This window comes from Cariama cristata, unplaced genomic scaffold, assembly GCF_000690535.1.
Source record: "Cariama cristata isolate BGI_N322 unplaced genomic scaffold, ASM69053v1 scaffold20988, whole genome shotgun sequence".
In the NCBI taxonomy this organism is placed as follows: domain Eukaryota; kingdom Metazoa; phylum Chordata; class Aves; order Cariamiformes; family Cariamidae; genus Cariama; species Cariama cristata.
Genome location: NW_009629678.1, coordinates 17,691 through 41,860, shown reverse-complemented (window position 1 = coordinate 41,860; position 24,170 = coordinate 17,691). Strand labels below are relative to the sequence as shown.

The 24,170-nt window shown below is 42.8% G+C and overlaps 1 protein-coding gene across 1 annotated transcript in view; it reads right to left on the bottom strand.

Moving 5' to 3' along the window:
• The window catches only part of VPS53 (vacuolar protein sorting 53 homolog (S. cerevisiae)), a gene marked incomplete at its 5' end in the record, with an annotated part of 61,124 nt that overhangs the window by 21,795 nt on the left and 15,159 nt on the right, over window positions 1–24,170 (bottom strand). Inside the window, 10 exons of the mRNA XM_009705273.1 lie at window positions 842–1,084; window positions 6,091–6,185; window positions 9,565–9,666; window positions 11,240–11,381; window positions 12,079–12,221; window positions 13,401–13,544; window positions 14,757–14,835; window positions 20,538–20,657; window positions 21,781–21,896; window positions 22,150–22,236. Coding sequence (XP_009703575.1) covers window positions 842–1,084; window positions 6,091–6,185; window positions 9,565–9,666; window positions 11,240–11,381; window positions 12,079–12,221; window positions 13,401–13,544; window positions 14,757–14,835; window positions 20,538–20,657; window positions 21,781–21,896; window positions 22,150–22,236 — 1,271 coding nt within the window. The remainder of the gene's footprint in view (window positions 1–841; window positions 1,085–6,090; window positions 6,186–9,564; window positions 9,667–11,239; window positions 11,382–12,078; window positions 12,222–13,400; window positions 13,545–14,756; window positions 14,836–20,537; window positions 20,658–21,780; window positions 21,897–22,149; window positions 22,237–24,170) is intronic.

The following is a 24,170-nucleotide window of genomic DNA, read 5'->3' as shown; positions in this document are numbered from 1 at the left end:
GCAAAAATGGAGCACACAAAAAAAATGTGTATAAAGAATGCAACTGAGGTCTGATGGAGAATGCACATTAAATTTATCTTTCCACTTGTCTGGATGTAACCCTCTCCCCTTCCATCTGTAAAAAATTTTACTGGTTTCAGAAATTCATTCTGCTGCTCCCAGGTTTACAAGGGAAACAAACTGAAGATGGTAAACAGCATTCAAAATTATCTGTAGTTAAGGTTGGCAATATCTCAAGGAGCTCCTTTAGACTGCACACTTAACCATATTGGCGTAAACTCATAATTTCCTCTATTTTCACTGGATTTACATCTACATATTTTATTCATACATATAGAAAATGTTACAGAGCAGAGGGAGTTACAGGTAAGCACTTTAGCATCACACAAATAAACCACCTTAATTATAAATTATTGTGTGTATAATGTTGAGCTGAGGCAGCTAAGAATCACAGTATGAATTGGTTACCCAAGTAGCTGGGTAAGTGCAATTCTGAAAGCCAGACCTCTCTGAAGAGACTGGGGCTGGCATTTCAAAAGGAACTTCAAGAAACTGTAAATCTGACTGCTAATCAAAGCCAAATATGAAGCTATGCTCCAGGGGCCCTTAAAAGAAAAACAATGCTGTGACTGTCCATTTGGTCTCTTGCTGTTTCTCAGTGCAACAAACTGAACTTTTGAGAAAATCAGGAAGTAAATGTAGTCATAGTGCTGCTACGTGGCTTCTTTGACAGTGAAAGCTAAGTGTTCACATGTATATATTAATTATCTTTACAAAGCATCTGCTTCTCACTGGAATGTCTCACCACACGGTGCTGCAGCATTTGAGAAGCAAAACTCACTTGGGCAGGTTTCCAGACAGAATTTTCCAGGCGTATTCCCGAAGGTATTTTTGGAATATGGTGGTCAGGGCTATCATCGGCTCGCCTGTGCTGAGCTGGGAGCACTGCACCATGCACTTCTTGTAGTACACAAAGAGGTCGGCACAGCTGGGCAGGACAGCTCCTCCTTCGTCCACATTGGGTTTGGGGGGACCTTGAGCCTTGAAGTCAGCCACAAACCTGTCAATCAGTTCGCCCAGATTTCTGATGCAGGGAAACAATAGAAAGGTCTTTTAGTATGTTGGGGGAAGAAACAGAGGGAAGAGAGAGAATAATGCTTAAAACCGGATGCCCTGTCTTGTGACACCACCAAACACGTTCAGATTTTAGCAGTTGGGTATTCCAGCCTTTTCTTATCTCCGCCCTCTCAGCACAAAGACCATAAGATAACATGGAGTGAATCGATGAGTAACGACCCTTTGTACTCAGGAGTTTTAGTGGCAGCCTCAATCGGTTCTCCAGTCACCTATAAAAGCTCGCAACTCTGCCAGGACTGGGTTCAGCACATTTGATGCAAGCACATACAGCTTACGCTCAAGTTTCATTCCTGGCACGGGCAAAAGTGACAGTCGGGCTTCCCGTATCAGCGGCCTCTGGAGCAGACCTCGGGGAATACGGTTTTTAAAAGGACGTGCTCAAAATGGTGTGCCATTTGCCATTTCTTGGTCCCATTTGGATACCACCTGGTTTTGCACAACTTCACACATCCTTTAAAGAAGTTTTATTTAGCATGAGCACAAAGTGCACTTCCTACTTAAACTCTTTTTAAAACCACAAAAAGCCCTCCTATTGTCTCCAGTGATTTATTATAACCTGGTCCCTACTCAAATATTTTGGTCTTTAGGCAACAATAAACTTCACCGCACCATTTCATCACGACAAAAAGGCTTTTTAGTGTGGCAGAGGGCCAGAACCATCAATACAGAACCAAAGAAGTCTTCTGATCTTGGGGAGTTCCTCTGGTCCTACTCCTCCACAGACAGCACATCCGTGTCAGGAACCAAGACCAGCTCTCCTGACAGCAAAGCTCAGCTAAGTGGAGTAATCTTTGCCAGATGAACTGAATTACAGCAATAAACCTCCTCCCCCAGACATACAAATACACACAACCTTCCACAACAAAGTTTGGCTTTTGAGGAATACATAGACATTTCAGATGACAGAGTGGCACTCCGCTGAACAAAAGAAGTTGTGAAGTTCCTGTATTTTATATTCCCACTTCCACTACGATCTTGGCTCCGCTTCCCCCAGCTCTCCCCTTCCCACGGCACAGCCTTCACCCCACTCACTGCTGAGGGTGTAATGGCAGTGCTATGCGACGATCCAGTGCACCTAAGCAGAAAGCCAAATCCTTAGAAAGAGAACAGGAGAAGAAAGAACCTGAACTGTAACTCTCGCAAGAAACTGAACTATCACTCCAAAAAAAAAAAACAAAGCATTACTTTATAGTTAACATACTATCACTATTTTTCAGGAACAGATTTACTTGACAGAATTGCAATGCTGTCCATAGAAACAAAAAAATCTTCTTTAAAAGCCTGTCAAAGAGTTTCAACCTGAAATGTTCTCCTAACCTTAGGCCAGCTCACAGGGCACCCCGCACAACACGAGAGTTCATGCACAGAGGCTGCGTTAGGGTCTCCTGGGATGGGTATGGCGTTACTGCCAGCACAGCGGCTGAGACTCTTCAGCACGTTCTCACTTACCTCTGCCAACGAAAGGGCAAAAGACCTGTCAACGATGAAAACTTTTCCCCAGTTTCTGTCTTTTCTTTCTTTTCATCTTGTGAAAGAGAAAAACCACTCTGATTTCCGTTTACCAAAGAAGCCACAACACCGCACAAGTAGAAAAGGTGAACTCTCTCTTCCCTGATAAACTTACAGATTGCTGCACCAAAACGGATGAGCTCCTACTATGGATGATCCACCGGGCCAAACTAATCTACAGAAACGTGCCTGCAATATCAAGGCTTCAAATCACGAAGCAAGGCTCTTTGGCTTAAGCCAGGCTCATAGGCTATTACAAAGACAAGCAGCCCCTTTTTTCATGCTTATTGCTTGCTGCTTTGAGTACTCTGATTCCACAGATACACACAGTTCCTCGGCTTTGTTACAAGAACTGTAAAAATATCAGGCTGCTCAACTGATGTGATAAATCTCTACCCTGGAATGAGCAATAACCGAAGCATTGACTGCATTCGACCACAGTGAAGCAAAATACACCTTCCCCCGTAGCTGTAGGGGAGCCAAACAGATGGTGCTGCGGGAGGGCTCACCCGTGCTGCAAGCTGCACCATTCCTTTGGCTTCTCGAATAAAGTGGACATGGTTTGCTCCTTGTCAAAAGTCCCACTAAATTAAACAGCTGCATTTCCACCTCTGCATCTGCACTTTGCTCGTCTGGGCAACAAAGTGGAGCTTTCTTAGCATTCACCAGCCACTTTTTTTTTTTTCTCATTCTCTCAGTCTCAAGACTCAGTCAGGAATGTCAATGGCTTTTGTTTCTTTATGCTTACTCCACATGTTCTCCCCTTCTCCGAGGCAAAGTGAAATGTATCTACATTTTCCTGGTCCCCCAAGGCCTTGTCAACCGGGATGGACGAGCAAATGCAGCTGTCCAAAAGAGCTGGGAAGAGCAGTGCTGGAGCTTCATGCTTGTTCTGATCCTAGCCTGGAGAAACTGCCCATCAAAGGCAGGCTATAAGGACCGCTCTTATTTCAGCATGGGATTGATACAAGCAAAACATCAGGATATTGCGCACTAAGGGAACTAATATATTATTAACGCACAACTCAGTTGATGTCAATCAAACTTTCACATTAGTCTCAGTTGGCCCAAATACAATATGAAGGCTCACAATCTTTGTGTGGTACAATAGGAACACAAAGAATTTGGCAGAAAAAGCTACTGGGAGATCAAACATGAAGGCAGGAGCGCTACAGAAAATGAACATTTTCTCTATAGACTCTGCAAAAAAGCTCCAAGAAAATTGTCTGGTAGCGCAGATGTGGTATTGCCTAACAGTAGCATATTTATTGGGAGCAAGAACTCACCAAATCTAACCAAGAGAAAATATGAAATGAAATCATATAAAGAGAATTTTATTCTGGTTCTTAAATCCTTTCATTCCTATATTCCTCTTCCCTTTTTCTTTCACTCAACCTATTCAGTGTTTTTTCTGCATCTCTGGTGATCAGGAGCAGAATAGGCAACCCCTCAGCAGCATGAGAGAAGAACGTGGTACTCAGCAAGCTGGTCTGTTCAGTGACGTGAGCAGTTGGTATCTGCTGGGCACTTGGGACGGGCAATGCCATTGAGACACCTGGGCCACTTGTAGGACAGTTTCCGTGGACTGGGTATTTTGGAAGCCCCTCTGCTCACGAGGTCACCAACACACACCACAAAGAGAAAGTGCCAGTTTTCCAAACAACCTGAATGCACACGTGCATTTTAGCACACTTAACCACGGCTCTGCATACCTCTTCCTTCGCTCCAGCAGCACAGCTTAGCTGATGTGTACGCTCCTGTTGCTCCAGCAAACCACAGAGAAGAGCTAAAGACACATATCCCAAAGGGGCAGAAATGAAATCCGCTTTGCTGTTAAGAAATCTGATATTTACACTGCAGCTAAGGGTGAAGAGCAGCATCTCTAAAGTCTTTCAGGTGTCTCTTAAATGGCTACAGATTTTGGCACTGTGTTTCTTTAAATGGGTATGGAAACAATTTTTCAGAAAAGGCCCAGGCTGCTTTGTACCACAGTCTTAAGGCAATGATGAACACAACTGTCACACTACTCTCACTATTCAGAGCCCAAACGTACAATTAATTATCTAAGCAACTCTTCATTTTCAGACATCAACAACAGATTCCTCAAAAGTTCAATCGAAGAGGGAAGAAGAGAGAAAATCATAAAGGAAAGCAATTTTTGGCAGACAGGGGCAGCATGGGGAATACTGTGGCAGTTTTTCTTTGAACTCCTTGCAGCCTGTGGCTATAAAGCTAATATAAAACATCTCATGATTGTAAAGGAAAAGGAGGAAAAAAAAGCAACTGCAAAGGCTAGGAGCACAGTGGGGTAGAATTACCAAAATGGGGATTAAAATGGCCCCCAGTGAGAAGGGAAGAAATATTCAAACAAGTTAGTGCTCAGTTGGCTGAGGGCAGGGGTGTGCGGGGGGAAAATATCTGTTTCCCTTTGTTATACTGCAGAGCAAAACCTAAATCCAGCATGACAGACCATTGTGCAAGGTTTTTGGTTTTGTTTTTTTAATAATAAAAGGTTGATGAGACATGGGAAAGCTTTTCCAAGATGGCTATCTTAAGAATTTGGACAAAATCAGGACACCACGAGCCTTGAGTTATGCACTCTCTCACACGCTAGTCCTTGGAAGACAGAAGGGTATACATAGATGAGTTTACATGAGGCAGGCATCTCTTTCTCCTTTACAGCCACTAACCTGCGCTAAAAGATTGTATTGAACCTTTTTCAACTATCTCCTCTCCCAGCTGGCACTGCAGTTGTTACAGAAATGTTATTTAAACCCTGGTGTGAATCAAGGTGCACAAAAAAGTGTGATGAGAGCTCTAAAAACTTCTCGGAGTTCTAAGCTGAAAGCTCCTTTCATGCAAGTCATTTTGCTGCAAGTCACAGAGGAAGATGAAGAAGGGTTCCAGGGATTAAAGCCCCTGACAAAGTCCCAATCTGTGAGTGATGATAATGTTATCTTACAGCCAGCTCATCTACAGCAGCTTTCATCTAAGGATCTCGAATAACTTATTTCTATAAAGCAAATCTTGAAACTCCTCTGCCACGAAGCCACATGTGTATTTTATAGAAAAAGCAAACCTACTATTTGTGGAAGACATGAGATGAAAGAAAGGCACATGTCTGCAGTGGGAATTGCAGGGGCAACAGAAGCAATTTCAGAAACACTAAGCCTCTTCCGCAGAAAGGCAGTGGGCATCATTCCTGCCAGCCTTTGCAATTACACATGAAACCAACATTCACAGCCCTCTGAATGCTCATTTTTGCCCAAGCAAAGGTCCCACTCATTCTAACTTTCTCAAACCACGAATACTGCTCCTGATGAAATTAGAAAGCAGACTTTCAAGAAATTAATTTTCTGTAGCTTTAGTACGGAATCTAGTACAATCCAACTGTAATACACATTCAAAAGCAAACAAACCCAAACGAGCATGCCGGTTACTCACTTGTCCTGCGACTCGATGTACACGTAAAGGTGAGGCTCAAAGCACTTGGAAACAATGCCATGAAAAGGATTGTCAGGGACCTTTGGCTTCTTTGGCTGCAAGAAAACATTTAGAGTGTTGGTTTCAAACCTGCCCTGTAAGACCTAAAAAACCAGTAATGCAACAGCACAGAAAGATCTAAGTCTTCAGAAATATTACAACACAGAAATTGCTGTCAAATAAACAAAGGCATATAATTGACAGTATATATGGTGTCAGTATGTCTGATTCTTCCCTTCCTCTTACAGGGCTGTTAGTATTCCAAGGAATTATCTTTTCACTTGTAACATATTCTTATCCTTAAAGAGAATGCCATGCTAACAGATTTCAGTAGAAGAATCTTAATGTGGTTTGCAAATAAAACCTCGCTGAACCCTTCAAACAGTAACAAGACATTTTAGGACATTAAGGATAACAACTCAAAGTTACAGATTTCATCTGGATTAATTCTATTTAGATAAACAGCACGTAATTACTGGAGGAGCTGGAATTATACAGGCAATATTACATGACTGCTTTCACTGTGAAACATGTTTCTGAGGATGCAAAGACTTCTATTTTAAAATCACATTTAGAGCATTAAGCACATACGCCATTTGGGAGTCATCCGGTTTACCCTCATTTTAGTTTAGTACTGCACTCTACACAGCGGCCAAGCACAAGCCACTGGGACTACTCATATGCTTAAATTTGTGTGTTTAAATACCAGGCTGGGCAGGGCTTTTAAGCTCAGTTTTGCACTACAGCTAGATTTTATTTTTTTTTTTTCTTACTGATAGACAATTTTTCTTGTTGCTCCCCGGCAAGCTGACAATTTTTCACTGTCTGCAAAGAAGGCTGCAGTGACTCTGGAATGGAATTCTTGTCTCTCTCCGCAAAAAGCCAGGATCAGCTCCCAGCCAATGAAGATACCAATTTTTCCAGTTGAAATTTTTTTTTAGCATAAGAAAAGCAAAACAAGAGAGCCTAAAGGACCTACTCTCCTAAACGACAGAGGAGGTGGCACTAAGTCTTTTGCAGAAATAGCAGAGAATGACAAGGCAAGCATTTCTCAGAAATAATTAAGACTCAAAGACACAATGAATACTAACATATGGCTGCAAACCTAAAGTGAGCAAATGGTTTTATGGAGACCAGACCACCTCTATGAGACTGGCTTCATTAACCTTCTCACTAAGAGCAGCATGACTGAAGAATGTAAGTTTTTACAGCTTTGGGAGACAGCCACTACCCAGCATTCTCCACCCCAGCCCCTCTGCCGGTGCCTGCCCATTTCTGCCGGATACACACGCTCATCGGAGCTGGGAGGAAAACAATAGGTGGTAATTACAGAAACCTTCCAGTCACCAAGTCTCCAGGATGGCAGCACCAACACAAAGTCGCAGAATCACGATGTTTACGATTTACCAGGCTGGAGGAGCCAACTCCTAACGCAGGACTGGTTTTCTCTGTGTGTGTGTGTGTGTCTCTGCATCATGCTGCTCCCAGCATGTCTGGTGGAGACAATACTAAATCTTTTAACAGTAGCAGTGAAGCTGTATTTCTGAGTGTGCAATCCTGTCCAAAACCTGCAGATGTTTAAGCTATTTCCTCCTTGAGTTTGATGGAAATAATAAAAGGTTACTGTTGTCACAGTAAGGAGGTCTGCAGCTGGCCCAGTTTCCTTTCATTACTATCCAAAGTAAACAGATTAAATCGAACTGCTAGGATACTAAAAGAGGTCCTTTTTTAACATGGATTTCCCCCCCTCAAACTCTTGTGCTCCCTCTTACAGTCCCAAGTGTCTTGAATTCTCAGGACTAGTGTCTTGGAAGAGCTCTACCACTCAAAACTTTTATTCTTCAACTCTTCCTGTCCCTTCTCTTCTTCAGTTAGTGACAGTAGAAGATGAGACCTCCAACAAACTCACCATCACTAACCACCAGCTGTTGTCACTTTGAAGCCGAAATATTAGAGCCTACAGGGCTCCCATTTGGCAGACAGGCACCTGTGGGGCAGCCGCCTCGCAGCAGTCTAGCACTGTGTTGTGAGTATTAACAGAGGGCGTATCCAGAAATGGAAGGCAACCTTGCTACAAACAGCATTTCAAGGGATAGCTCAATGGATGGCCTCATACCAGCCTCCCCATGTACAGGGAGCAGAGCAGCTCCTTTCTCAGAAGCACCTGAACTGCTTCTGGCCAGGGCAGTGCACTCTACTGTTCAATAAAACCAGCCCTAAGCAGCCTAATTATTGCAATTATCTCTTCACCTGCCTTCTAGCACCATTGACTTCTCCAAGGATGTCCTCTCGTGCCAACACTGTACGTCACAGCCAACCTTCTCCCAGCCATTGCAGATAGCAGAAAGCAAGCTCTTCACAAAAAAAAAATATATCACACACGTGTCTCCTTACATTCCCAATCTCTGTCTTCCAGATCCCTGGTAAAGTCCAGCCAATATCAACTGTTCAAGTTGTACTTTAATGGAAAGAGCAAACCTTTGCTTTATCATTCTGTTTCAGGACTTCTGCTGTGGGTGGAAGGCAGAGGGCTGCCCTGCTCATGTGGAAATCTGGAGGGGATGCAATACACCAAACTGTGCTGGTGGAGAGCTACCACCCCACAATCTCCCCGGGGGCACGGATCTGGGTAGGTCCTAGGGCCCTGGTCATCCATCAGGATACCACCTGTAAACAGCCCATTTACAGGGCTGTAAACTCACGGAACAAGGAGGGCGTATCTGCCTCAAGCAACTTGCAATTGAACACTTCGAAAACGTCCATCTGGCAAGTAAAAAATATAGGGCTTACAGGCTTTGGTATTGGTGCCAATTAAAACAATTGCGTTTAATATTCACTCCTTTAATGTTTGCAGAGGGCTTTGGAAACCCAGTGCTTTTACAAGTGGTTAGGTGTTGCTTGCTTTCCAGAGGTAATGGATGAAAAGCACTATACAGATAAAAAACCCAGGAGTAATATATCTAGAGTGAAAACCTACAACTGACACTTGAAAGTTCAATGAGTTGCCTGGTGACTCCAGATTTAGTTTGCTTGGCTGACAAGGAAAAATATGAATTGCAACTGTTTGTAGTGGGAGCTTCTCCTGGGATATGAAAGCCCAACTCTGCTAGTTCATCTTTCTTTGACAGAAATCCTGTAGTTACATTTCAGCTGTTGCTGTATGGGCTACAACAGAATCCAACTCACTCTCACATGGCCCGACTGTCTCCGCACTATTAACTGAAATAAAGATTGCTTTGGTTTCAGTGAAGTGAGCCAGAGCAAACCATGGTCGTACTGGGAGCCTGTGTGCTGCACAGAGGATCAAAACTGCGCTAAATTAATTGCTGTGAAAACAAACCTTTCAAATCTATGTGATGGGAAAAGCTTAGGCACCACTAGAGATTTTGACACAGAAACTGCCTCACTGACAACTGCAGAACTTCAAAGACTTACTTTGTCCGTATCACTTTTCTCGATCACAATCTCATCTGTCTCTGTCCCAGTTTCATCCTCCAGAAACGGGTTGGCGGAGGGAGGTGGCACTTCTGGCTTCTTCTGTTAAAAAAGAGGAAGCCTCTTAGAGAACAGTCTGTTTTGTCCCCTCTGGCACACAGCTGCATCCATGTTTTGCTTTACTAAGCCCTTCAAAGCACTGTACAGCAGTTTGTCTTCCCCAAGCACAGAGGTGGCTGCAGAGTGCCAGGCGGTGCCTCTCCATCAAGGTTAGAGCATGCTTCCTCCTACTACAGGGCTAGAGTCTGGCTCCCTCTCCATCGCTCCACCAGCACCCTTCATCTCCAGCACCCTCTTACAGCCTGCTCTTCTTGCGCCCACGCTCACACACTCGGCCTGAATTGTCCCTGAAAGGGGCATTTTGACAAGTGTCAAATCTCCACTCTCTCAAATCACCCGCTCCCAAGTACGTGGTCTCCATCAGGAGGACCCATGACAGCAGGACCCAAAACTCTGCTGTCGCAGTAAATCCTGCACTACTGCTCCCACCAGACTGCTTGTCCCCACTGTGCACTCACCAGACAGCCATTTATAATTGCAGCCTTCATTTTGTGTATAAAACAGGTCAGATGATGACAGCTAGAATGTCATAGCCTCTAGGCATGTCAGAAAGGGGGACAGAGAGGATTTTCTTTTATTTCAAGTCACACCTTCCCCTTCTGTTTTTCTCAGTTGTAACAGCTTCTGTACCTACTTTCTCCAAAGGGATAACAACCCAGTGAAGCCAATTTAATTAAAGCTGCAAATTTCGTATGAAATTTGCTAGAAAAATAAAGCCACGTTCTTGTGAGATCTAAATTCAGCCAGGAGAAAAACCTGATGGGACTTCCCTTTTTAATTAGCGGCACCTACTGATCCACAGCAAATTATAAGTGGGTCCAGCAGGCTTGCCTCGTAGGCTGAATTATCACATCCAAGTAGGCTTCAAGACACCAGCTGGACAGAGAAGCCAACCTCAAACCAGTGGCTTCTGAGTCACACGTGGACTCTGTGCTCCCAGGGCACTTGGCTGGCAGAGCTCTTGGCTGAGATTTCAGGCAGAAAAAGCACCGAGATGGCCCCAGAGATACTCACTGAGCTGTTTCTCTTGGCTCTGCCTTTACAATCTACGAGACACTGAAAAGTAGAAGCTACCAACGCCCTTGCAAGTAAGACTAATGTGGGATTGAAAGTCGGTACCATGCGGTGAATGTGTGGTAACCAGAAATGAAAAGAAGAGGGGACTTTTCGTTATAATGTGTCATCGACATGCAGAGAACAAACATTATAACGCAGTCACCATGCCGTAATTATTTTGTGGCTCTCCATAGCAATGTGGCTTCAGTTGCAAACAGCACAGGGCTCAGGAGAGCTAAAAAAGTACACAATGAGTGTACTTTCCTTCTTGTGAGCCCTGTGCCATCCTCCCTACCACAGTCTGCAAGATCAAGAATTGCTTTCCCAACTCAACTACAAGCCACTGAGCACAGACACACTTAACACCCTAACCTGCCAGCGCAAGAGGAGGCTGCAGGTGACACCTTTTGCAGTCTCCCATTCCCATAGCTATGTGCGAGAGGGCTTCTTTCTCCCGAAGAAGCTGTTGTGTAGAGTTGCTCTTTAGAAATCCCCTTACCACTGTCCCATCGGCGAGAGTGCAACCTGAGAAGCGTTTAGCCAAAAGTCCTTCAAAGTTGGTTGTCCTCTGAATTGCAAACAAAAGCAATTTCACCTCAATCTCCTTTGCTCTTGTGCGCATGATCTTAGCGAGCTCTGTCCTGAAAGGGGTGGTGGTGGGGAACAGAGAAAACAAATGTGGTTTTCTGTAACGAGAAAGATCTGAAACCTAACTCTCTAATTCAGCCTATTCCCTGGAGAGACTTTCATCACAAAATTCAAGCTAATTCCTAAGATGCTCTCTAACATAAAACTGCTTTACGGATCACATTTCAAACACAACCACAGTTGTTTAGAGCTTTGTGGGTAACAGGACCCCATCTCCTAACAGCCAGCGCAGCACTGCAGCCAGGAAAGCCTCCAGTGCCAAACCTTGGGAAGCGCAGCGTCTCTGACTGGGGTCCCAGAACAAAGGCAATGGTGCTACTGGGAGTCCAGCTGGCACTTTCCTCTGGTCCGCTGTCTCTGGCTGGCAAAGAGCATGGTCCGAGGCACTCACACCATAGTCAGCTCCTGCTATTTCACTCGGCCTCTAATATTCCTCATTTTTACCTCTGTGATATTGAAAATTGATTACCACATCATCTCACTCTCTCAACAGTACATGCAGTTTTAGCGATACTTCTCAGGGTTTTCACTCTTCACTTGCTTTTGATCATGAACAATTCGACATAGATATTTGAAGACTGCTTTTAGAGTCCTACGGATATATCACCAATTTGGCAAAAGACAAGCCAATCTTTTGTTTAAAGGAAGGTGACTCTGCTGGGAGTCATCGTGAACTCCCCAGATGCTCACCTTGTGACGTTGCAGAACTCCACAGCGATGCGCTCCGTCATGCACCACTCCTGAGGAAACATCCGCCCGTACTTCTCCTCGTAGTCCACCAGCTGACGCTTTATCCAAGCATAGCGCCTGTCAATCTTATCCAGCCAGGCCACCTGAATAAGATGGAGAACATCATCTTTAACAGCAGCAGCTGCTGATATTCAGCCTGACTGCTGAACTGTGCTGCTGCAGTTTCACAGAGAAGCTTGGGCTATCGATCAAAGCTAACTTGACCACTATTAATAATACTTTGAATGCTAACAGTCATTCTTCAAAGTGCTTAAACGCATGCCAGACTGAAAACCCTATCTTCTGCGAATTAAGAGAGCAAGTTCTGTTGAAAATGGGGATAACAGCACTCCTAAATCATGTAGGTACTATTGAAAACTCAATCCAATAATAACTCATTTGATTCTACCCTCTTTGTTTCACAGACAGCGAGGTTAAAGTTAACAGTGGGATGAGAACGCAGGAATTCCTGGATTCTCACGTTCAGCTGGTTTTCACACTCTGCAGACCCACAAACTTCTACAAGAATACTTATAGCATGAGTGGCATGGAATGTTTTCCCCCCCGGTATTAGCGCTTTCTGGTCAAAAAGTAGAAAGACTAATCCAAAAAACTTTGATGGAAAAATGCTATTTTAAATGAAGCATTTTAGCCTTTTTTTCCTCTTAGTCACAAACTGTCAAAATTTCAAAATTGTTACAATACGTTTTGATCCAAAGTTGGTTTGGGTTTTCATTTGTTTGGCTGGTTGGTTTTTGTTTTGTTTGTTTGTTTTTTCCAAATCCAAGATTATTATAGTAAATTTTTTAAAAGCTGTTAGCATCAGCACAGGAAGTTTAAAAATTACCTACAAAGATGAATCCACTTCCTGGAAACCCTTCCCCCCCCTTTTTTTTTCAGGCGTTTTGGTTGGGGTTTTTTTTATTGTTTGGGAGGAGATGTTGTTTTTCAAAGTTTTTGGGCTCAGAATTTTCAGACTTCAATTTTTCAAGCCTTTACAAGGCACAAGGTGTATCTAACTTGAATTTATTTATTTACTATAGGAGAGGAAAACATTTCCAGTGTTGATATATGAAACTGAGGTCTAAGGTGGGAGCAAGTCATCCTGGCAGAGACGACACTGACTCCCAACTTATCAGCCAGTCCACATCACACCCACAAGTCGCTGCTTCCAAGCCCTTGGGTTAGAAACACTTCACCACAGGAACCTGTGGAAACGTGAACTTCATGAACACCAGCAGAGCAAACTGAAATCCAAATGCAGCTTGCTAAGCTTCCCTTACATCTTGGTTTTCCTGGAAAAGGACCAGATACTCTGAGAGGTGTTGTTTAATAAATTTCTTGATGATTTCCTGTTTGATTCTGGGATCCAAGACATTGGCGACTAGACACGCATCACGTAGGACATTGCTGGGTCCACCAGGCCTCTATCAAAATAAGCAGGAACAAATGATTTAAGGTTAAACAGCTGAATGGGTGACTGTAAATTGTACTGCATCCAGGTTATCTTGTTTTTATCCTTTCCCATTATTCTTCTCTTTTTGATGCTTCTGCTGCTGCTCTTTATTATCACTTAGGCATCTTTCTTCTGTTAGATGAAAACTGAGCTGCTTCCATTTCACTGGCCGTAAAGTTGTTCTATAGCTCAACAGCCAGGAAGCTCCCTACCACAGAAGAGCTGCCAGCTCCATCTACAGAAAGAACTGTTGTCCCATCTCTTCTGCAAAGACTTTTGTCAGCCTAAATATTCTGAGGAACAGCTAAGAGAAGTGGCTGACAAAGTGGGACAAGCAAACCCCTTTTTCTGCAAACCTGAAGGCCAAATTAATGGGGAAAAAAGCAGTCTAGAGATGATCAATCTGCAACACAAAGTACCATCTGCTGGTCTGTATTGGCGCATACCATGATGTTAGTAGAAAAGACAGAAAATTTAGAAATATTTTTTTTAAAATGCTCTTTTAATGTTGCTGTATGTGGACACAGATTTACCTTTCATCAAGGATCTGTTCCCAGTAGTTTCCTCATTTCCATACTTGTTAGTTTTATGAAAAAAATAGCAGAGGTGGTACTTTGGAAGACAGAGCTAGTGTTTTCTTTGAAGTAAATTCAAATTCACACCTACCTCCCATATTGTTTGCAAACATTTGGATGCATAATTTTGGGGAAGCACATTTGGTGCCTAAGCCCTAGCCCAGATTTGTATCTGTGCTGAGGAAACCAGAGACAAACTTAGTGGCAGCATGGCAACAGCCAGCCTGTGTTTGGCTTTCTCTGAATGCAACGTGAACCTTTTGTGTCCAACAAATAACAGTAACCTTGGATGAGATGCTGAGGGAACCTCACTCTGGTCTATAGGGCCACACGTGAATTACGTGGGGCGTTCCTCGACCAGTGCGCAGACCTCACTGCAACAGATGTGCACAGTGTGACAGAGGAGGGGTGTCGTTCCTCTCCCCCATTCACTTGACCAAAACAATGAACACCCTACAGCTTGGGAGACTCATTTACTTTCTAAAATAACTCCTGAAACAGAGAGATCAAATCTAGATGTAAAATGAGATTAAACCCAATGATAATTACATTGAATAGTTTTCAGCAACACTTTCCAATGGGAGGAAGAGGGGAAGTGAGAAATTTACCTTTGTACCTTGAGAAGGAAAGGCTTCCTCAAAGTCAGCCAGGATCTGCTGTCCCAACTCGTTCTGCGCTGCCTTCACCCTGACGAGGACAGAGAAAGCAAGGTGGTTTTGTTGGTGGTACAATAACTTCTTTGTTTCGTTGCGTGCAAACATTACTACAAAGCAGACTGAAATGCTAACGGCTACATGAAGGTTTTTAAGGGACCAAAGAAAGCATGCTAAAAAAAAAAATACCCACACTAAGAAAGCTTGTCTGTCAAAACTGGGAGAGTATTTGCTTGCTAAATGACACCAGGACGACAACTCGAGTTGTACACCATTGATCCCTGAGCTGTAGCAGAACACATCCTAGATGCTCTTGCCCTGCTGCAACCTCGTGTTTCAGTAAGTGCCAGTTAATCAGCTGAGAAATCAGCAGGGTTCCTTTAACGCCGACGGGACCAATCTATCTCTACATTCGTGTATGTTCACATTTCAACAAAAGTATGTTTCTAACACGTTAAAAGCTTCACAATGTCTCAATCTTCATCGTGAACCTTTCACAGTTCCAGGTGCACTGACCTACTTTTAAATGCATCCATGTGAATACTGTTGGCTGCAGTTTTAGCTTATAAATCCTCCATGTCTTAAGAAGCATAAAAGAGCAAAGGTATGAAATGAGTGAAAAAGTTTTGAACAAACCACAATCTTGCTCTTTATTTGGCTGAGAGAATAAAGCTTCCAATTTCCAGAAACAAAAGTCAATACAGCTTAACTGATACTTCTAGGGAAATGGAAATGCCTACACGTACTAGAAAGAGCCAAAACAAACAGTTAGGCACTTATACCCCTCTGCAGCCCTTGAATTCTTCCATCACTTTTTATTATACTGGAAGCGCTTTAAGGTCTAAACTGATCATTCAAAGCAGTGGATTTTTCCACTGAGATTGATATGTTAGAAAGAGTGGCCACATTCACTTTTGTGAAAATGTTTGTTCAGACTTTGGATTTTTTTGTTGTTGTTTAAGATCCTTCAACCTTATAAAGGAATGATCTGCTTCTTTAATCTTCCTATTTGAGGTCCGTTAGTAGCGAAACACGACAAGATGACCCGACAATGTTGGAGAACAGGCTGGATTCTTTAATGGTGCCAAATGCAGAAAATTCTAGTCCTTTAAAAGTGATGGTTGAAATATAACTTTGTATCTGTGATTTAACTGTATGTATGACCTGCCTTATCCAGGATTCATTTATGGGGATTTTGCTGGAAAAGCTTCCTGTCTGCAATGTCAAACATAATTCTCACTTAAGCTCTCTGCTTCACAGGAATGTTTAGAAACTCCTCTACTCTTCCAGGTACAGATCCCCAGTTAACACCTTCCTAACTGTGAAACAAAAGGGATTCACTAATATGTTGAAATAGAAGAAGTGAGAAATTTAAGCAGTAAGGAGGAACCCGGCCCAGCAGCCACAACGAGAGGTATGATCCTGCTTAAATAGTACAAGTAAGCACTAGTAATTCACGTGAGAAAGCATCACAGAACCAAACCCTTTGATTCTGAAGAAAAAGGAGGAAAAACAGAAGAAAAAAGACATTAAACACGGATTGAAAAAATTTACCTTTTAAACAATCAAGAAACAAGAAGTCTTTAGTATTAGGAGTCACAGAAATGAATGAGTTTGTATAAAAAACTGGAAGTTCTTAGCTGTGGTACTTCTTTCCTTACGACCGGCTACAGGGACCTTCCTATTTGAGAACAACTGCAGTGCAAGCACAGCAGAGGCACTGAAAAGAGCAGCAGCCAGATTCCTGAAGACTCAACAAATTTAAAAGAAGCACTGTCAAGCAGTTAAAAGCCCTGTCTACGGGCTTTGTTGTTTTAGGCACTGATTCAGGAAAGTACTTAAGGATAGTCTTAACGGGGATTCTCATATCCTTAAATTAAGAAACTTGCAGGAAGGCCTTGCTGAACTGGGATGTTAAAAATATATTTTTTTTTTACAAAATCTGTCTTGCTTAAAAATCTCTCAAAAGCAAACAGGGAAAATGAGTTTTAGCGGTTTTGGTTTTTTTCCCCTTCATATTGTGTAAGATAGGGATAGGGCAGAGACAAAGTAGCCAAAGGTTTAGGTATGCGTGAGCAATGAGAGGGAGCCTCACTGCCTTCCCAGTGACTATCACGCTTTACGTAAGCACACAGACACGCACGATTATTTTTTCCCAGCAGCATGCACCCAGAAACAGGAAAACCTTTATGCCATCTCTTTACAGAGCGATTGCTTTAGGCAGAGAACACAGGAAGGCACTTGCATTAGCCACTAGAGATTATTGCTCCCTGTGGAAAGCTGTGAGCCTTTCAATAATTCAGAATAATCTTCATGCAATGGAAACCGCAGCGATAAAAGCCTCGACCCCACGGCTGGCTTCCCTTGTGTTCACCGCTGAAGGGCCGCTGCTGCACATGGACAAGCGTCTGTGTTTAACCACCTGCAGAAAGGGAATTGCCCACTAAGGCTCAGCAATCCCGGGCACCCTCAGCCGAGAACGGATTTAGGATCCCTTCTCCGGTCGGTTTGATAAGGCTATCTCTCCCTGACCAGGTTCCCCCCATGCGTGCCGGGGTACCACAGCAGCCGTCCTGGCTTGCCGCAGCAGGGAACTGCCTTTTCCTGGGGTTGCTCACGTGTGCCAAAGCCTTTGGTTACCCCAGTATTAGTGATTTTTGTTTCTCTGACTTTTGTTTTATTAGTGGCTTTTGTTCTCCATCTCCCTCGCCTTTAAAAAAATAAAACCAAGAAAACCCACTGTTATGTTTTAAATGACATTAAATTACTAGAAACCGCGATCCCTTTAGCCAAAGCTACCAGAAATCTTAAACTACGCCTGGCAGCTTGCTGAGATAAAAAGAGGCTGAGCTAGCCTGTTTTTCTGTGGCAAACTTATAATCATCTTTCTCGTAAATACTTTCCAGGCTTTTTTCCACTATCTGCTAGGCTTTCTCGACCACTTTCACGGGTGGGTTTGTGACCACTAATTGTACGCTCCCTCCCCAGACAGAAAACAGAAGAGGACTGAGAGATAACAAAACATTCCTATTTACTACAACAAACAACTTCCAATGCACCATATAAGAAGTTGTTTTAGGAACACCATCGGGAAAATATTTACATTTGGATATGAATTGTGACATTTTTACATGAATACTCAACAGGATCAGCACAAGAAGCCAACTAACTGAGAGTTCAGTTCAGGTTTCCAATGAATACTTACAGTGGGATTTTGTTTGGTTACTTTCAAAGGGACAGAACAGGTGGAAAACAACATTAAAAACACATCATTAGTTTTCACAGCATCTAGGAGCAGGAACCTAAATTGAATACCCCATGACAGAGAGCACATGCAACACCCCAAGCAGGCACTTTTCCTTCCCATGGTTTCCCATTCATATTTGGCTTCACTCCATTCACACCAAGAAAGAGAGGCTCTTTATTAAAGAAATAAACAGAATCTGCTTGTTTAGCACCATATATAAGAGACTTATTGTATATAATAGACTTTGGTTACCGTCACAGGTCTGTGCCAACATTTACTAAAGCATTTCTTGCCTTCGCAAACATCCTAGAGGCTTCACTTGTACCATTAAACCAAATTCATGAGATATCAAACCCCAGCAATTTCACAGCCTAAAAATAGCACTGTGAGAAGCCAGGCAAACTTCCTTTGATGTTTCATGAATAAAGAAAGTATTTCCAAGCAAAGAGGCAGAAAAGTCAACTCCAAATTTGGCCCTAATACATACATGTGTCGTCAAACTCCAAAGCCGATATTGCTGCTGTGCCATAGACCTCCCTGTAGTAATTTGCTGCCTGGATGTCAAAGCAGTAAAGAGATCCCAGCGACACCCTGGGTGCAGCTCTCCTTTCGCCCCACAGCAGCCGCTTCTATCGCTACCAGATGGTGCAACTCTCCCTGTGTAAACACTGGAAGGAAAACCCTGCCGAGGCAATTCTAAAAACAGGAGGAACAGACTTTCTTGAGCTTTTCAGATCCTTATCTTGAAGGGAGAATAAAACAAAACAAGTTTTCCTCCATGTCCTTGCCAGTCTCTCTGGCGTGACTCGAAACCACTGTGCCTTTCAGCAGCAGCATGAATTGTTTTCTGTAATTATCAGCAACTACAAAAGTATTAAATAATCATTCATCAGAAAGGGAAAACCAGCCAGAATTCTGGACGAAGGCTTAAATTATATCTGGCCTTAAAATAGTCAATGACAGCAGGTTTCTGCCCAAGGGCATTACCACTCTGGAAGAAAATGAAGCAAGCTATCTTTCTGAGCATGAAGTTGGAATAGACAACAGCCTAAATTCAGAAAAGCACTGACATGTGTTTATATTTCCTTGATGTTCATGTTCATTTAAGCAAATGCTTATAGTCAAATGCTTTGTTAAAACAAGGCCCCATCTCTCTTTAGATTTAGGGTGGATTTTTCTTTTGCTCCATCTCATGGATTCCATCTGGGTTTTCTGGAAGAGGTACCTATACCATAAAGAAAGTCACACAGATTTACATGAAAATATTACAAATAGATCATTCAAACACTGTTCCATCACTAAACAGCGCAGGCAGCCAGCTGCTGTCTTAGCAAAGGGAGTCACCAAAAAAATTAATTACTGTGCCTGGAAAGTTCCTTTAAGTACCTCTGAAATGAGCAAGGCATCAAGAGGATGGTGGTGATAGATCTGCAATTTTCACACTGAAAAGAAATGCTATCAGGTATGGTTGTATCATTAAGGCTCATCCCTAACGTTAATAGGCTGCTTTCACCGAGCAGTGCTCGGCACTGCTACAGACTGTTAAGCAAACATCATGTGTGTGATGTAAGACAAATAAAGCCTGCTGTAAAGCAAGAAGAATAGGTTTCGGTGAGGGACAGCAGTGGCCCCTACAACAGGGAGGGCCTTGTTCCCTTGACACCCAGCTGTCATGTGCCAAATGAAGCCAAGACCCTAGGAGATCTGGTGGCTTAGTCACCACTGAGCCTTCACCTGCTACTGCTGAGAATGGTGGGCACTTGCTGTTGGAGCTACAGCAAAACTCAAATTTAAATGTGTAATTCCACATTAGAAAATCAAGATATACAAGTTCAGCATAAATGTTTAGAGCAGTCAGGTGTGCTGTATGCAATTTTGGGAAGATATGCTATAAGCCCCAAATCTCAGCAGATTTGGGCAATGGGAGCAGGTTTTGGCAGAAGAAACTCAAGGTGCCCAGAATAACTGAGTTTGGCAAATCCACAAAAAGAAATCCTGCCTACCTAAACCCTCGGGCAACCATCCGGTTTAACACCAATTCGTGAGCAGTAAGGCACATGTCTGGGCAGAAAGGGGCCCCAAGCACCACTATATTAATGCATATATTTCTGCTTCATGCCAGGCTGTTGAAGTGTATCACTGAGGTTAAGCAAGAGAAAGCATCACCTCAGGGTTCACCACAAACACCTGCACATGAAGAGCACATAAACCAATTTGCACTTCCACAGATTCCTCCAATGATGTTAAAAGCCAGTCAATGAGAAGCACAGAGCATTCATAAACTACATCCGTACTAATTACAGTTATTTAACAGAACAGGCTGCTCAAGATTTGAGCAAACTGTGTCCGCTTTTAACCTGTTTGTTTTGTCTGGAAAGAAGCTCAAAGGACAATGTCCAGTCTTTAATTGAGAAACTGATTCTGCCTAACACATTTTCTAACCTTTCTTCCCAGCAGGCATGCAAGTGCTCAGGGTTTGATCATTTTACCTTTCAGAAAGCTGTCGAATCTGAGGAATCCCCATGTATTTGTTGAAGTGCTCCAACACATTCACAACACCTTGAAGAAGGTTGGCAACTTCCCCATATTGTCTCCTCCTGGTCATAGCCCTGTAGAGAAAATTGAAGATTTACAAAGGCAGGTTCGATGAAAATCCTGGGTGGTAATTCCACAGGTTACCTCATCCCCACTGGGTCATGCCGGTCCCTACTGACATTTATTTTTCTAAAATACGCAACTCTTCATTAACATTCCAATGCAGCATTAAAATTTCACTTAACTGATGCTAAAATAAACCAATCCGGCACACACCTAACAATGCCTCAACAAACATAAATGTCAAAAGCAATACTTGGCAAAGAACACGTAAACTACTGAATGCATCCGCTTCCCAGTATGGGTCCGGAGGCAGTAAATGTTATTTCACTATAATGACCTGAGTTAAGCCATTCGTCATCACACACAAAGTGTGAGTTAAAGCTTCACAGGGAGGAGAACCATTATGCTGAAAAGCTGTTAGCCTTGACTTTTCTGTTAATAACTTTCACAGGGAGTCAACAGAAAAAAAAAAAGTTTGTTTATTTTTATTTCATCCTTTAGGATGACTCTAATAGACACAGCAGCCTAAGTAAAATTTTATTCTGAACACTTAACAATCCAGTGCTTGTGCAGAATTTCTTACAATGCTTCACAGATGCAATATGTAAAAAATTGGATTTCCTCAGCCTGTGTGCTCCTCAAGCACATTAAAAAACCCACAAAGGATTATCAGAAACATCTAACCCCACTTCATACACAGTACAAGCTGTAAGGCTTCTTTGAATTCATTCTCAGAACTAGAGTAGACCTTTCCGAAGAGGAGATCTCATTCCAGTTTAAGACATAAGACTGATAAAAATCCCCCCAAATTCCTGAAGAGCACATCCCTAATGAAGAAACGTAACTGGACAGACTATCTTACTCTTTAATGAGGGCAGACTCATTCCTAATCACCAAAGATCAACACAGCAATTCATGCAATCGATGCTGCAAACCGTTAAATGCAGCAATGTAGGTTGCCGGTCACTCAGAGCAACACAGAAAGAATCTGCGAGCAAAAACCAAGACTGCAACCTACTGAGCAAACTTCCCTCCAAAAAAACCAGCAGCTGTTACAGATCTATTCAGAGCACTGCACCAAACTTAAGAACTCAGTAGTGGCATCAAAGTACCACTAAAAATTCACATACTTACTCCAGTGAATCCACCCCCCCTGCCAGCATGTGCAGGTGATTGAGGGTGGTGATGGAGGTGGTCAGATGACGCTTGGCATGATCTAGCTGCTTGATATCCCGTGTGATTTCTTTAACCTAGTGAAGGAAAAAACAAGAGTCTGGTTAGGTATCAAGCCACAGCAACAAAATTTTAAGGAGATAAGATGACATGTTAGCTCTACAGTCATGTTAACACAAGGACAAGGGTACAGGTTCAACACAGGCTTGACAGCAAATTACCAACCAGTCAGCAGGACCAAAGACAAAAATGTTCCCTTCTTAATGAGAACTGGAAGCAAAAGTCAGTGTCCCCCTCCCTTTCAGAAGCTAGAAAAAAACTGCTGCTCACCATTTGTTCAGATTTTTCAGCCTTGTCTTTAATATCCTTAATTTTACCAAAGAGCTGTTGAATGGCTTTCTGGGCTTCTTCCAGGGCCTGAAAAAGAAACAAGTGGAAAGAAAACCTGCATTCAGTTTTTACCTTCTAAGAAATACACAGTTGCTCCCTACAGCCCCTGGCCTGGGGCATTGGAGGGGAGCTGTTTTCTTACAAAGAAAATATTGTCAGCACATCAAAAGTCAATGTACCGTGTTGGGATATTTAACCTGAGTGGGCCAGGGTTTCAGTATCCATTTTACAATAATGCTTTGGCAAAATCGATTGAGATAGTCTACGAAAGTACCTCTGTAATAAGAACTATGACTAGGTTTAAGGTTACTGCAACAAATTTTGATGCACACTAAGTATGGAAAAATATGTAGAACTTCCTCCTGACCAATGCATATTTAGAGCAGGAACATGAAACCTCCACAAAGCCTCTATGCTCGTCATTAATTCTAAAAAAATAAACATGCACAATATTACATATAGGACACTGAGTTCTTGCCTAAACCCCTCACCGAATTAGCAGGATATTACCCTGTTGGAAAACACGATGTGTATTTTGCCGATTCCTTCAGGGTGGGCAGCTCAGCCTCGCACCAACCTGCAGGAGGAATGGCTCTTTCTAGGCATGAAAGAGAGGGCACAGGTTCAGCTTTTTTTAGAGGGTTGAGCACAGGGAAACAGACCCCACTTGGATTTTTGTGCTATTTTACTGCAAGCTTCTTGGGGCACCCGGTCCCCTTTATACAACCACGGTGCATCCTGACCTCACACAACCAGTGTGAACCACACGTGGATTCACGGAGCGAAGCTACATGTCCAAAATCACATGTCCAAAATCCGACTTCCAAGGTAATTCAACACATTTTGCCTTCCCAGTCTGATAACATTTCCAGCTCCAGCTCCACTTTGTTTCCCACTGTTAAGTGGGCTTCTATCCCTCTTTTTATATCCAGCCCCATGACCAAGGTTACAGCACAAGCTACAAGCTCCTTCAGCAAATAAATTTAACACATCTTCATTTGGAGATGTACGAGCAAACTATCTGCCAGGAGCTTTAGCTGGAACATAGCTGCATTATAATAAAAGTATAAAAGTTGGAAATGTTTTATAATTCATTTTCCAGAGGGGGAAAAAAGTCTCCTCTGAAATATCTTCTGAATCATGTGAAAGTTAACACTTTATCTATTAGTGTCACACAGCTATCATATAGCATGTTCACTAAAGGAAATGGACACACAACTGTGCTGCGGGGACAACTGTATCAGGAATGAACACCACCTACCTTCTCATTTGGCTCCAGCCTAGCTGCCTTTTAGAATGAAAGTTTTCTCCTCTCTTCCATTTAAAGGCATGTGGATTAAGTGCAAACCAAAGAACTAAAGAATGCTCCTTTCAACATATTTAACGATTAGTCTCTGTACTCAGTCCCAGACCATGGCTGCAGCACATTACTCAAGTGGGCTATTAAGCAAGCAGCAACTGTCCTGCGTATTCTGAGATTTGGATAGGTCTGTATCAAAAAAAAAAAGTCAACCTGAAATTCTTCACAGATGCCAACTGCTATGTTTCCCTTTGCTTCAGCATTAATATTAAATGCTAATTTCTCTGCACGATCCCAGGGAAGTTGGAGCTGCTGAACTCTCCAAAAGAAGAGATAAGGATTTATCCTTCCAATTAAAAAGATTCTCCAAAAAGAAACATTATCCTCCTTCATATCCAAAGCCAAGGCAATCCCTCAAAACTTACTAAAATTTTGGATCATCTCAAACCAACTTGCAGGGATTGGTATTTGTTAGGATCTCATGCACGGGATGCAAGGTACGGAGGACCAGCTGCAAGGAACCTGGGGAGGTCCTACACACCACGCAGCACAACAGAGCAATGCAGACATGCAGCAGGACCACCCCAAATTCCCAATTAGCCGTGCACTCCTTAAGACACATCTCTGATCCCAGGCCCCTCGCCTAGGGCTAATTTTTCAA